Here is a 15,926-nt window from a genome sequence, read left to right as displayed (position 1 = left end):
GTGGTAGAGAGTGAGGCTACTGTCTTAGTGGTAGAGAGTGAGACTACTGTCTTAGTGGTAGAGAGTGAGGCGACTGTCTTAGTGGTAGAGAGTGAGGCTACTGTCTTAGTGGTAGAGAGTGAGACTACTGTCTTAGTGGTAGAGAGTGAGGCTACTGTCTTAGTGGTAGAGAGTGAGGCGAGGCTACTGTCTTAGTGGTAGAGAGTGAGGCTACTGTCTTAGTGGTAGAGAGTGAGGCTACTGTCTTAGTGGTAGAGAGTGAGGTGAGGCTACTGTCTTAGTGGTAGAGAGTGAGACTACTGTCTTAGTGGTAGAGAGTGAGGCTACTGTCTTAGTGGTAGAGAGTGAGGCGAGGCTACTGTCTTAGTGGTAGAGAGTGAGGTTACTGTCTTAGTGGTAGAGAGTGAGGCTACTGTCTTAGTGGTAGAGAGTGAGGTGAGGCTACTGTCTTAGTGGTAGAGAGTGAGGTGAGGCTACTGTCTTAGTGGTAGAGAGTGAGGTGAGGCTACTGTCTTAGTGGTAGAGAGTGAGGCGAGGCTACTGTCTTAGTGGTAGAGAGTGAGGCTACTGTCTTAGTGGTAGAGAGTGAGGTGAGGCTACTGTCTTAGTGGTAGAGAGTGAGGTGAGGCTACTGTCTTAGTGGTAGAGAGTGAGGCGAGGCTACTGTCTTAGTGGTAGAGAGTGAGGCTACTGTCTTAGTGGTAGAGAGTGAGGCGACTGTCTTAGTGGTAGAGAGTGAGGCTACTGTCTTAGTGTTCCAGAATAATTTAGGCGAAGGTTCTGCAGGTCTGCAGGTTGGGATGACGAGGGGATGACCATGTGCTTCACTGCAAAAACAATCTGTCTCAAAGGCCAACTCTGGTACAGTATGGGTTAGGGCCGCACGATTAATCGGAAAAAAGCGCAATCTCGATTCATAAACCTATGCAATCTCATTTCTAAATTATGCAGATTTTTTTCTTTTACTTACATTTCTTTTAATTCGATTTTTTTTTTTTACATTTTACTTTACCTTTTTTAAATGATGACGAAAAATAAGAATCGTGTGAGAATCGTGATCTCAATTCTTAGAGAGAAAAATCGTGATTCACATTTGAGCAAGAATCTTGCAGCCCTAGTATGGGTGAACGTTTAACCATTATCACCTATAAACAGTTACCATGTGATTCACTTCTCTATACCTTCTAGGCAGCGCTCACATCCCATTCTAACGTCAGAGATCCCAAACTTGTTGTGTAGTGACATAATAATATGAAAAGACTTACCGTCTTCCATCTTGGTATAATTATGAGGCATTAAAAAGCAATAGCTTTTTCCGCTGTATTAATCTGTGAGGATTTACTGAACGTAACTCAACTACTTTTCATTCGGAAAAAACAATTGACCCATCTCAAGCCCGCCCCACTTTTCTTGATCCTCCAATCACAACTGTTGCTTCGAGGGAAAAGTCGTGCTAACGACTGCGGTCGTCTTCTAGTAAAAGTAGTACAAGAGACGTTTATTTGTGTGAAAATTTTTTATTACTCTAAGAAGATTAAGGAGGTAAGAAGGGGCAGGAAGTGAAGCAAGGCGTTAAGGTCGGGGGGAGGGGGATGATGCGAGAGTACGTGTCACCATAATACCTGTTCATTACTCGTCCTGTCCAACCTTACACAACCCCTGCTGACGTTCCTGTACCCCCCCCCCCCCCCCATACCTCTTGTCTTTTTCCTCAGATATAAACCTAGCCAATGAGCCGAAGCCACACAGGTCAAAGACGGTGAAGCGTTCTGCTGGAGACATGTACAGGTAGGTCCTGTCGTCACAGCAACAGGGTAGACATGTACAGGTAGGTCCTGTCGTCACAGCAACAGGGTAGACATGTACAGGTAGGTCCTGTCGTCACAGCAACAGGGTAGACATGTACAGGTAGGTCCTGTCGTCACAGCAACAGGGTAGACATGTACAGGTAGGTCCTGTCGTCACAGCAACAGGGTAGACATGTACAGGTAGGTCCTGTCGTCACAGCAACAGGGTAGACATGTACAGGTAGGTCCTGTCGTCACAGCAACAGGGTAGACATGTACAGGTAGGTCCAAGAAACACAATTGCCGTCTTCTCCGGAGTCGGACATGAAGATGGATACCGATAAAATTATTTGTGCAACATTTTTGAGTTTTTGTGTGACATTATGTATAAAATAAATTAGCATTGTTTTTTTGGTGAAGTGCTCCTTTAACATCAAGACTGGCTGGTTTGATTCCTCCAACTCTTGATGGCTTACAGCTGTTTAGTCAACAAATGTGTTCCCTACTGTACCCGTATGCGCATATTCACAGTTAATTATTGTTATATTGTTTACACTGCCTATTTTATATATTTTTTTACTTCCCCACTGTACTATAATTTTATGACCAGTATCATGTCTTCTACTATCACCATGCACCTCTACCTCCCCTCCCCCATGCTGCTATGATGCCTGAATTTCCCCAAGGGGATCAATAAAGGAATATCTTATCTTATCTTAAATCAGCATAGTTTTTTTTGGTGAAGTGCCCCTTTAATGAATCCTCTGTTCTCTGCTCTCTGTTCTCCCCACAGTTCCTCGTTTGATCTGGACTATGACTTCCAGAGGGATTACTATGAAAGGTAAGCTTTCCATTCTTTGGACTTTTAGGTCGATGGTTTATGTTTTAGATTAGATTCAAATGTATTGTCATTGCACAAGTACAACGGAATTAAGTTGACATCTAACCAGAGGGCAAAGTAGCAGTAAAGTGCATTGCAGTAGACAGTGTAACATGTGAATATGTGAGTACATATGACGAAGCTACAGAGTAAATATGCTAAGCTGTACAATAGGGCTGCAACTAACGATTATTTTGGTAGTCTACTAATCTGTCGATTATTTTTTCGATTAGTCGACTAATCTAACGATTATTTCTGTCACACCCTCCATCTCTGCTTCCTGTGGGCGCGGCTCCAGTGCATGTTTTACCTCAGAGGGTGTGAAATTATGGCTATGTGTCTAATCTGCCCGTCACATTATCAATGACCCATTTCCAGTCAACATTGTCGAAGCGGATTGTTTTTTTATCGGTTCATTTACGTTTTATATCATTCTGAAAAGCCCTCGTTTTCAAGAAGAAGAAAAAAATAATCCCTGCTAAACGCTGATGTACTGTAATATTCTAGAACGTTGTCATTGTTCGGCCTATTTATGAATCGTTTTCAAATAAACGCTAGATTATCGATAGTATATGTGTACATATGCACGCTGGTGCCGCAAGCTGTAAATCGATTCTCTTATTTCCTGATCACTCGCACAGTCAAAACAGCCATATCACATATAGGGGGAAAGCTTATATCTCCGTGAAAAAAGGTCTGATTATCCTAATACTGGTAAAATAGATTCCTTACCTGAGATCAGATGGTATCCAAATGGATTATTCTAATTCCTGATCGACCATTCCAAAAATCGATCCTTTTATTGATCCACCGCGTATACAGTAAAACACATAATCCCCGCTGCTCTGAGGCTCCAGCATGAAGCTGATCGGCCCCGGTTGCTTGCGTGAGAAGTAAAATGTGGAGTCCGGGTCTTTTTTCCCCATGCATTTTCATTGAATCCAATCCAAAAGGGTGAATTACCATCTGGGAGACGATAGGGGGTGCTTTTTTCACATCTGAGCGCCGGGGGTGGCTGATTTACCAACGGTAGACTCGGTTGATGAAATATGAATTCAGATCGCTAATTAAAAAAAAAACTATATTCTCGTTATGGGCATTCAACCCGCGGGGGGTAAACCCGAGAAAACTCGGGTTGGGCATCCAAAGTGTTAACATGATCCCATAGCAAATTTAAATAAGGACTCATGAAACATTTGAATTTGGATCTTAATTAAGCTACTTGCTTAATCAAATGTATTTTAATAACAAATACAATAATCAATCATAATAAACAAATTAAATAATACAAATTAAAGTGCAAGTTTAAATGTAAAGATAATGTTTTAAAAGTAGCAGCCTCTGCCCCAGCACTGTGGTTCTGATGGGGCTGTAAACCTGGTCCAAGAGGGTGACGTGGATCCACTCACTAGGCTCCAACAGCTGTAAGCGGTGAGGAGAGGAGGTGGATGAGTCAGATCAGACAGACTTCTAGGTCTTTTGTTTGCTGTGTGTGAGTGAGAGGAGCTGTGTGTGTGTGTCTTACTTACTCTGATTTCCTGCAGAGGAACACACCATTTACAAATGACAGCGTCCATAAAGGAACCTGTGATTGCATTGCTATAGCAAACTTATAAATCATCAGATAGATGATAGATTATCAGATAGCTAGCACTAACGTTCCCTGTCTCTGCAGTCTTAGCCCAAAAAGTTCAACTTTTTTCAACTGAGAAAAAAAAGCAGCCTAGTCTAGACCATGGCGCTATATAGACAGTGGACGTTAGCACTAGCTATTTTAACTTACCTAATTAATACTCCAGTCTGCAAAAATACGACACTTGGTGCTAATTCACGGAGCTGTAAATAAACACTGTTAGCCTAGCCAAGCTCTAGTAGCTTGTAAGCTTGGCGCCGTTTAACGTTATCTAACGTTACATAGTAGTTGGTGAACATGCAGCCTCAACATATTAACTGAAATAGCGTTCGCTTAGCAAGCATTATCCATGAGACATTCTGTTTTCCAACATGTAAGCTAAAACGTACCCATGATCCGAGTAGCTGTCATCACGGTTCCAGGGTGCTCGCGCTGCTGCTTTCTTCTTCTTTGTCGTTAGTACACAGAATGCAGTCATGGCAGACAAGGGAAATGATACTGCCCCAGCACTTCCTGTGGTGCATTTGCGCAGTTTTGAATGAACGTTACCGGCTCTCTGTTTACTTTTTATATGACGCATCGACACAAAAATTCTGCGTCGACGAATTTTTATGATCGACGTTGTCGATTATGTCGACTAATCGTTGCAGCCCTAATGTACAATATTATACAGTGGTACAACTATGCATACACTATGGTAATAAACCATACTAACTAGTGGTTTAACTAGTAAGAAATATAGTGGGACATAGTAAAAAATTTCATTAGTGGGATTTCAAAACCACTCACGCACATCTGCAATTTATCATTCAAAACTGGTCGATTTCCGAATAAAATTAAAATAGCAAAAGTCATACCTCTGTTCAAGACTGGAGATAAACACCACTTCACAAATTATAGGCCTGTTTCTCTACTTCCTCAGTTTTCAAAAATATTAGAAAAACTCTTCAACAACAGATTAGATAAATTCATTGATAAACATAATTTACTCACCGATAGCCAGTATGGATTCAGAACACACCGTTCAACATCACTAGCATTAATAGAACGCATTGAAAAAATCACAAATTCCATAGACAAAAAAAAAACATGTAGCTGGAGTATTCATTGATCTAAAAAAAAAGCATTTGATACTATTAATCATGATATATTAATCAGGAAATTGGAAAGATATGGGATCAGGGGGGTTGTATTGGACAATTTGTGACAATGAGAGATTATAAATCTGAATGTTTGGACATTGCTTGTGGTGTCCCCCAGGGGTCAGTGTTGGGTCCAAAACTGTTCATCTTGTACATTAACGATATATATAAAGTATCCAATATATTTAAATTTATTTTATTTGCGGATGACACTAATAATTTTTTTTCTGGTGAGAATATCCAGCAGCTTTTAGAGGTCATCACATCTGAAATGAAGAAATTTAAAAAATGGTTTGATAGAAACAAATTATCATTGAACTTGAGCAAAACTAAAATTATGTTATTTGGAAACTAGATTAAATACTCAAGTACAAGTTAAAATAAATGATGTGATTATTGAAAGAGTTTATGAAAATAAATTCCTAGGTGTAATAAGACCATAAAATCTGTTGGAAACCTCACATAAAAAATGTCCAATCTAAACTGTCAAGAAGCATTTCAGTCATGAGTAAAGTAAAGCACATTCTGGATAGAAAATCACTCTACATTCTCTACTGTTCACTAGTTTTACCATATTTAAATTACTGTGCTGAAGTCTGGGGAAACACTTATATTCTACACTACAAACATATTATTTTTTAAAGTAAAAAACATTAAAGTTAAATGATCTTGTGGAATAAAAAATGGCACAATTAATGTATAAAGCAAAAGGTCATGTACTTCCAGGAAACATTCAAGAACTGTTCTTTGATAGGGAGGTGGGTTATAATCTGAGGGGAGAACTCAATTTAGGAGTTCTAAATGTACGCACTACCATGAGAAGACACTGCATCTCAATATGTGGAGTGAAACTGTGGAAGACTCTAAATGTGGTGCTAAAGCAATGTCCAAACATGAGACAATTCAAACTGATGTATAAGGAAAATGTTCACGAGGTACAGGGATGAGGAAGGGACTTGATACTCACGGGTGTTTACATTTTTATTTGATTTCTTTCATGTTTTACATATATTGTTTTAGTTTTTTTCTGTTTTGCATAATATATATGTACAGTGTGTACTGTGGATATGTATACAGATGTAGATGAATGTATATACAGTGTAACTGAGGGGTTACAAAACCCTGACTGTATTAAAGATTGTGATAGATTAAACCACTACTACATATTATTATTATTACTTGCCAGACAGTACAGTTATTATGGCAGACACTCAAATAGACGGCACGGTGACAAAGAGATATCATTTACAGTATTTTATTATTATGCAGAAGATACAACTGATAATTACTGGGTCGCTCTTTTATGGCGAATGATATTAGAAAGTCAGAGAGTAGCAAAGTCAATGGGAATGAATAATTCCTAGGCTAAGTATACTAGACCGGACGCTGCATGGCGTGAGATGGCAATATAGGGGGGCAAAACGAGGGTATAGCTGGAGACTGGTGATATCCTCCCACAGAGTTGTAAGCTCCAGAGGAATGAAGAATATACGGATACTCAGGCTGGTCACTTGAAGAAAAGGGGTTCTCATACGGATCCGGTCTTTATAATCCAAGTGCTCGGTAGCAGGGTAATAGCTGTAATCCAATGCCCGATAGCAATGATGATAGCCAGCCAGCTTCGTCCCCGAAGCTAGCCCGATGTAGAATCTTCAGGGTAGTTAAATCCAAACGACAATGGTATTAACGATGCTCTTCTCCACTGTACTACGTTTCCACAAGTCACTATAATCCACCAATAATGGTTCTACAATATCGCAGCGGTAGGTTCCAATGCGCACATGTCCAATAGTTCTGCTACTAGGTCCACCTCGTGTTCGGATACTAATTACTTTAAGTCCACACACACTTGCTAAGGTTCACACTAGTTACTAAACGAACAAACTGCTTGTTAGTGCTGCACACCGAACGAACTGCTGTAATACGATTCACACTAAATGACGACTCTTTACTTCACGTTAAGTTAGGTCGAACTTGACTCTGCTACTAGACGAACTCGGTTAACGTTACTGCGTTAACTGTAATGACGAACTGCACAATACGTTAGGTTCAACTACTGCGGTTGCATTACTTCGGACGAACTGCTACTGTTTGCGCCTTCCACAATATATATACTTAGAGGGCTTTCTAGGGCGAAACCGAAGCTCTTGTCCGGAATCAATGCGCTGGCCCCAGGCATGTCTCAACTTGTCCAGACTAGTCTTTGAACTTGTCTGAGGGGCGCGATTCTTGGCGCCACCAATGTCAAGGGCGTTATCCAATGAGGAAAGCGAATAATGCTATGATTCAAACGGAGGTTTAAAGGGATATAGCTTATATATATAAATAATATACAAGTTATATAAAACAATAAAACGTAGATTCTCAGTGTTAATCTGGCCCTTCACAACAGCCGCCTCCTAATTAGTCCGCACCTAATTAGTAAAGGGCACAGATTAATATTAGTGTCCAGTCAACTTCTCCATACTTTGTTGTGAGGAGTTGGAGCTATCTACAAAGTCAGTGGGTCATGGTCGTCGTCAGGGGAGTCGGGGATCTCCGGCAGCTCTATCAACTTAACCACAGGTCTGGTGTAAGTCCGCCCTTGGACGATGACTTTTGCCGCTCTGACCTTCCCATCGGCACCAGTAATCACTCTGCTCACGCGGCCGGCCGGCCACGTAGCTCGGGGTAGTGACTGGTCTATTATCATGACGACTGTGTCCACATTCAGGTTGTCCCTGTCCTTAACCCACTTCTGACGGGCTGGAAGGGATGGTAGGTAGCGTAGGAGGAAGCGGGCCCAAGACTGGTCGATCTGTGCTTGGTTGTGTCTCCACATCCTCCGTCCGTTCCTGTCGTCCTGTCTGTACACCGTCTGAGGAGGGGCCGGGTCCGGCCGCCCCATCAAGAGGTAGTTTGGGGTGCTGGGTTCGAGGTCAGCTACGTCGCTTGGAGCGTAGCTGAGGGGGGTGGAGTTCGGAACTCCCTCTTCTTGAGCCCACGGTTCTCTCACAGGCATCTTCGTCCGCTTCAAGGGTGGGGTTGCGTGTCTGAACACTCCGTCGACCTTGACTCTCGTAGTCTTTGGATCTAGTAGAGCGATGGCGTACTTGTCCTCTTTGGGCCGAACCATCTTACATTCGGTCTTAAATGGCATCGCGTCTAATGTCCATAGCCTCTCAACAGGCTGTAAGAGAGTGTTGTCTGTGTCGCTCACCTTCGTGTAAAGGCAGCGTGTGATCGTTGGTTGGCTGGCAGGTCCGTAGAGGGGGCCCTGGAGCGTCCACCCCAGTCGGGTCTTAACCGCGGCTGGGCATCCTTTGGGTCCGATGTGGGCCGCCTTGGTTGGGACAATGAGGTCCGCGTGGTCGGAGCCTATGAGCAGGGTCGGTGTGGCGCCGTCGATGAGCGGTATAGGCAGTCGGCGTAGGTGCGCGTACTTCTCCATCAGCTGTGGGATGGGGTAGTCATAGCGTGACAGACCTATGTCGTCGCTCATGAGCGCCTTGTTGATGCTGTACCGCTTCTCAGGGTGGTCGATCGCTGCTATGGTGAACGAGACATTTTCACCTTTTATTGTCATGCGTGTTAGCCTTAAGCCGCTGATCCATTTCGGCGGGGGTCAGTTTCTTGTGGTCGTCGCACTGTGACAGCCAGTGTCCGCCGTGGCAGTAAAAACATGTGATCTTCCATTCCTCTTTGGCGGGGGAGTGGTGACTCGTCTGTGGTGACACCGCCTCGGCCTGGTACATCACTGTGGTGGGCCTACTTTGGTTTCCTGGTGGGCGTTTGTTGCTCTCGTGTAGTACTTCTAGGTGGGCGCCGTCACACTTGCCGCACCTTTTCTTGAGGCGGCACTCTGCTGCCATGTGGCCGCGCGCGCAGCGGAAGCAGCGGCTGTTATCCTTAAGCCACTGACTTATTTCAGCTGTAGTCAGTCCTTTGAAGGCGTCGCACTGTGACAGCCAGTGTTCACTGTCGCAGTACTGACAGGCAGCCTTCCATTTCTCCTTGGCGTGGGGGTTGGGACTCGTCTGCCGTGACACCGCCTCGGCCTGGTGCATCACGGTGACGGGCCTGCCGTTGTCTTTAAACCTTCTCGGTCCATCTTTAGGGTTAGAGCCGCCCCACGCGAAGGTGTCGATCCGTAGGCTGCTGACCTCTCTGGCTAGGAAGTCAGCAAGGTCTAGGAGTGATTGTTCTGGGCCGTGGGGGTCACGGTGATCTCTTTGCCGCCGAAAACGTTCTTGGCGGGATGGGGGGAGCTTCTCTAATATCCGCTCCACGTTGGAGTTGGCGTATAACTCGTGCATCCCCTTCTCTCTTTGTGACCCGAGCATCCCTACCAGGGATTGTACTTTAATGGATAGGTCATCCAGGGCTCTATTGTCTTTAGCTGGGGGGAGACGTTCAATCTCCCGTATCTCTTGAATTACATAGTCCCATGTACGTCCATAATGCGCGTCGAGGGCCACCAGGGCATCAGAGTAGGGGGTCCTTGAGTTAGAATATGCCAGCGCTATGTTGTGCGCTCTGGGTACTTTAAGGTGCTTGAGGAGGATGGCATATTTGTAGGACTCGTCCTGTACTCCGGACATAATGGTCTCTAAACACATGCGCAGTTCGGTATACTGCGCTCTGTCTTCACGCGTAAAGTCTGGGAATGTGGGTGTTCCAATGTAAGATGCCATGGATGGCTGTGACACTGATGCGCGTAGGGGGAGAGGCCTCCTTGGCGAGTCTCCCCGTACGTGGGGTCGTGGGTTCGTGCTGGGTGGGAACCAGAGGCCGGGCCCCCAGGTACTGCTCCTCGGTGCTGACTGTTGATTAAACTCACCCTTGGGACGGGTTGGGGGTTCGTAACGCAGCGTCTCGGGGCTGAGGTCGGGGCTGTACTGTTCCTCCTGGTCCGAGATGGGTTCGTGCGTGTGGGCTTTATGTCCTCCCTCGTCCTCCGCTAGGCTTTGTAGTCGCTTGGTTAGTTTCTCGGCGACGTAGGCTGGTTCTTCCCGTTGGCTGGGTCCCATGTAGATTGGTCGGGGAGGGGACTCGGCGACGTAAGCAGGTTCTTCCCGTTGGCTGGGTCCCGTGTAGATTGGTCGGGGAGGGGACTCGGCGACGTAAGCAGGTTCTTCCCGTTGGCTGGGTCCCGTGTAGATTGGTCCTGGAGAGGAAGGTGCCCTCGACCCGTGTCGTGATGATCTCCGGGAGCTCCGGGTGGAAGAGTGGGGAGTCACCCTTTGGAGCGCTAGCTCCATCATTTGCGCCTGCAGACGGTCTCGCTCCGCCTCGCGCTGTGCATTGGCGGCGTCGCGCTGTGCATTGGCGCGGTCTCGTTCCGCCTCGCGCTGTGCATTGGCGCGGTCTCGCTCCATGGTTTCTTCAGCCTGGAGGCGCCTCTCTTCCAGTCTGATGGTCATCGTGGCGTCAGCCTGGAGGCGACTCTCTTCCAGTCTGAGGTGTTCGCGTTCACTCTGTAGGCGGTTACGCTCACTCTCTTGTTGCGCTTGGAGACGTTCTCTTTCCGCTGCAGAATGTTCGCGCTCACTCTGTTGTTGCGCTTGGAGACGGTCGCGCTCACCCTGGATGCGGTCTCTTTCGGTTGAAGCTGTCAGCGTGGCGATCAAGACCTGCGCCAGCCTCTGGTCAGTCTCGCTTGGGGATGACGCTGATGATGGTGATCTGGAGTTGACAGGGCTTGGCGTTGACCTGTTCTCTTTACGCGCTCCGAGGTCCATCTCGAGGGCGCAGTTTCTTATCTTCTCCCGCGCTCCGAGGTCCATCTCGGAGACGCGGTACTCTTTTCTTTGGTGCGCGCCGAGGTCCATCTCGGGTGCGCGCTCTTTATCCTCTTGCGCTCCGAGGTCCATCTCGGTGGCGCTGTCTTTATCTTCTGGCGCTCCGAGGTCCATCTCGTGGCGCTGTGGTCGTTGGGCATAGTCAAGTCATGTCCCGCTTGTCCCACCCCGTGAGCTAAGTCAGTTTCGTTTAAACCAGCTTGGGTCTCTACTAGTGGGGCCGACAAGTCGATAAGGTTGGGCATACTTAAGCTATTAGTTTTATCCGTGCTTAACGTCTTTTTAGATAAGCTAGGAGGTAGAACGACAGCGTAGTCCTCCAAGTGTGGAGGGGGCTGACGTTGGCGCCTAGGGCGCTCTAGTTTGGGAGAGCCGTTTGGAGAGTGTCCGCCGCTGGCCATATTACTATTAATATGATTAGTATTACTGATACCATCCGGCTCGAAGGACCAATTGTAACTGAGGGGTTACAAAACCCTGACTGTATTAAAGATTGTGATAGATTAAACCACTACTACATATTATTATTATTACTTGCCAGACAGTACAGTTATTATGGCAGACACTCAAATAGACGGCACGGTGACAAAGAGATATCATTTACAGTATTTTATTATTATGCAGAAGATACAACTGATAATTACTGGGTCGCTCTTTTATGGCGAATGATATTAGAAAGTCAGAGAGTAGCAAAGTCAATGGGAATGAATAATTCCTAGGCTAAGTATACTAGACCGGACGCTGCATGGCGTGAGATGGCAATATAGGGGGGCAAAACGAGGGTATAGCTGGAGACTGGTGATATCCTCCCACAGAGTTGTAAGCTCCAGAGGAATGAAGAATATACGGATACTCAGGCTGGTCACTTGAAGAAAAGGGGTTCTCATACGGATCCGGTCTTTATAATCCAAGTGCTCGGTAGCAGGGTAATAGCTGTAATCCAATGCCCGATAGCAATGATGATAGCCAGCCAGCTTCGTCCCCGAAGCTAGCCCGATGTAGAATCTTCAGGGTAGTTAAATCCAAACGACAATGGTATTAACGATGCTCTTCTCCACGGTACTACGTTTCCACAAGTCACTATAATCCACCAATAATGGTTCTACAATATCGCCGCGGTAGGTTTCAATGCGCACATGTCCAATAGTTCTGCTACTAGGTCCACCTCGTGTTCGGATACTAATTACTTTAAGTCCACACACACTTGCTAAGGTTCACACTAGTTACTAAACGAACAAACTGCTTGTTAGTGCTGCACACCGAACAAACTGCTGTAATACGATTCACACTAAATGACGACTCTTTACTTCACGTTAAGTTAGGTCGAACTTGACTCTGCTACTAGACGAACTCGGTTAACGTTACTGCGTTAACTGTAATGACGAACTGCACAATACGTTAGGTTCAACTACTGCGGTTGCATTACTTCGGACAAACTGCTACTGTTTGCGCCTTCCACAATATATATACTTAGAGGGCTTTCTAGGGCGCAACCGAAGCTCTTGTCCGGAATCAATGCGCTGGCCCCAGGCATGTCTCAACTTGTCCAGACTAGTCTTTGAACTTGTCTGAGGGGCGCGATTCTTGGCGACGACAATGTCAAGGGCGTTATCCAATGAGGAAAGCGAATAATGCTATGATTCAAACGGAGGTTTAAAGGGATATAGCTTATATATATAAATAATATACAAGTTATATAAAACAATAAAACGTAGATTCTCAGTGTTAATCTGGCCCTTCACAACATACAGTGTGTACAATATTATATGAATAGACTATAGATTGGATATTTTGGTATAATGAATAAGTATGGAGAGATACGTATAGGTAACAGAGTTCAGAGTTCATACAGTATAGGTTGAGTATAGGTAACAGAGTTCAGAGTTCATACAGTATGTTGAGTATAGATAACAGAGTTCAGAGTTCATGCAGTATATGTTGAGTATATAGTTCAGAGTTCATGCAGTATATGTTGAGTATAGGTAACAGAGTTCAGAGTTCATAGAGTATAGGTTGAGTATAGGTAACAGAGTTCATAGAGTATAGGTTGAGTATAGGTAACAGAGTTCAGAGTTCATAGAGTATAGGTTGAGTATAGGTAACAGAGTTCAGTGTTCATGCAGTATATGTTGAGTATAGGTAACAGAGTTATATAGCATTACTGGCATCGCGTCTCGCTCTTCGCCATATTGAGATATATCTTTATCTCCAGTACCTACTGTACTTCATTAACGAAAACAATGCACCCATGCACTTGACCAGGCCCCGCCCCAGTGTCCCCCTATAAGACACCGGACATGGTCACACTCACCCTTCCTCTTTTTTGTTTCCATCATGGACGCTGCAGTGCACTCCATGAACTAGTAGTGAGGACGCGACCCCGAGTCAGACGCCTCTGGTTTTAGCTCTGCAACGATGTACACACTTTTAGTTATTATGTTTGTTTTTTCTACTTTTTTATTTAAAGCAACACTGGCGGGTACGTCATACGACCGTCAGACACTTATGGACCTAAACCCCGGGCTCAAAGAGGAGTTTGGAGACACTTTAGACCTAGAATGGCCAGCAGAAATCAGACGGGAGAATGGCGGCAAGGAAAAGAACAAAGGGTACGGCAGGAAGAGACACAGAGGGAGACGTGGAGGTATTAGGCTGAGACTAAAAAGAGCTGCTTACCGCCCAGCAATTCCATCCATCTTTCTGGCGAATGCCCGTTCGTTGGAGGGTAGGATGGATGACTTAAGGGCGAGGGTCCGGTTCCAACGGGAGATGAGAGACATCAACATCATGTGTCTCACGGAGACATGGCTCACGTCGGCGACTCCGGACAAAAGCATCTCTCCCTCGGACGCCTTCACCGTACTACGTGCAGATCGAACGGCTGCCTCAGGAAAGAGCATCGGCGGCGGGGTCTGCCTCCTCACGAACAATTCCTGGGTTAATCCCGAAGGGGTGCATGTTCTCTAGAACTCGGACATGGAACACCTTTCTATCCTGTGCCGTCCGTTTCACCTCCCCAGGGAGTTCACCGCGGTCATCATGACCGCCGTATATATTCCCCCACACGCGAATACGGGCAAAGCGCTGGGAGAACTACACGATCACCTCAACAGACACCAGATCAAACATCCGGAGGCAGCGATGGTAGTGGCCGGCGATTTCAACCAGGCAAACCTGAAGAAAGTGATGCCGTCCTTTTTTCAGCACATCGCCTGCTCCACGAGAGGGAAGAACACACTCGACCACTGTTATTCCCCGTTCAGAGCCGGCTACAAGGCAGTAGCCGCTCCGCCATTAACGGGGCCCTCAAGCTTGAGTGACCACGACTCCATCTTGCTATTTCCCGCATATCAACAAAGATCACGTGACGCCGTCGTGTCACGTGAGACAAAGAAGTGGACCGACGAATCAGAGGCCACGCTCCAGGACGTGTTAACAGACACGGATTGGGATATGTTCAAAGGAAGCGCCAGTGACGTCAGCGAGCTCGCAGACACAGTGGTGAGCTACATAACAACAATAGCTGATGGTATTGTCCTCACGAAAATGGTGCGGGTTTTCCCAAACCAGAAACCGTGGGTGGACAGCACTATTAGAGCAGCTCTGAACTCTCGCACCACCGCCTACAACCTGGGTAGAGAGTCAGGAAACATGGAGGAGTATAAGGCTTCAGTCTATACTCTACGCAAGGCTGTTAAACTTGCTAAGAGGACATATGCTGACAAACTGGAGACACAAATGGCACAAAACGACACAAGAGGATTATGGCAGGGACTGAAGACAATAACTGACTATAAAGTCAGCGCCCCCTCAATGGGGAGCGACGACGCCTCCCTCGCGGACAAGCTCAACACCTTCTACGCTCGGTTTGGTGTAGACAGTGGCGCTGCTGGCTCTCCGGCTAGTGACGTCACTGGCGCGCCGGCTGTTGTGGAGGGGGGGGGGCAACCGCGGGGGGGCGGGGACGCTCTCTCGTTGTCGGAACACAGTGTGAGAAGAGCATTTATGCAGGTGAACACCAGGAAGGCTGCTGGCCCAGATGGCATAACAGGACGCATACTCAAGTCCTGTGCCAACCAGCTGGCCCCAGTGTTCACCGCCATATTTAATCAATCCCTGGCGTAGTCAGTGGTCCCTGCCTGCTTCAAGATGTCTACCATCATCCCTGTACCGAAGAAACCCTCCCCAACATGTCCAAATGACTACAGACCGGTGGCACTCACCTCTGTGGTCATGAAATGTTTCGAGAGGCTGGTCAAGGACCACATTTGTGCCTCCCTCCCCAGTGATATGGACCCTATGCAATTTGCATACAGGACAAACAGGTCCACCGACGACGTGGTCTCCCAGGTACTGCACAGCACCCTCTCGCACCTTGACCGTCAGAAGGGGGGCTATGTGAGACTGTTGTTCATTGACTACAGCTCAGCGTTCAACACCATAGTCCCCACCAGACTGGTGGACAAGCTGATCGAGCTAGGTCTGAGCTCCGCCCTGAGCGCCTGGGTACTGGACTTTCTGAGCGAAAGACCCCAGGCGGTCAGGGTGGGGGGTCAGACCTCCAACACCATCACCCTGAGCATCGGGTCCCCCCAGGGCTGTGTTCTGAGCCCCCTGCTGTACTCACTCTACACACACGATTGTGTGGCCAAGTTCAGCTCCAACTCCATAGTGAAGTTCGCAGACGACACGGTGGTGGTGGGG

At 46.5% G+C, this 15,926-nt stretch overlaps 1 protein-coding gene across 7 annotated transcripts in view; it reads left to right on the top strand.

Annotated features, from left to right (window-relative positions):
• LOC311227384 (heterogeneous nuclear ribonucleoprotein C) overlaps nt 1-15,926 on the top strand; it is a 52,282-nt gene that overhangs the window by 17,678 nt on the left and 18,678 nt on the right. For all 7 annotated transcript variants that reach the window (XM_084313004.1, XM_084313006.1, XM_084313007.1 and 4 more), the window contains 2 exons: nt 1,716-1,788; nt 2,581-2,628. In XM_084313004.1, the coding sequence (XP_084169130.1) occupies nt 1,716-1,788; nt 2,581-2,628 (121 nt within the window). The remainder of the gene's footprint in view (nt 1-1,715; nt 1,789-2,580; nt 2,629-15,926) is intronic.

This window comes from Notolepis coatsorum, assembly GCF_963971535.1.
Source record: "Notolepis coatsorum genome assembly, chromosome: 4".
In the NCBI taxonomy this organism is placed as follows: domain Eukaryota; kingdom Metazoa; phylum Chordata; class Actinopteri; order Aulopiformes; family Paralepididae; genus Notolepis; species Notolepis coatsorum.
Note: the sequence above shows the minus strand (reverse complement) of the source record. Positions and strands in the feature narration are given on the sequence as shown.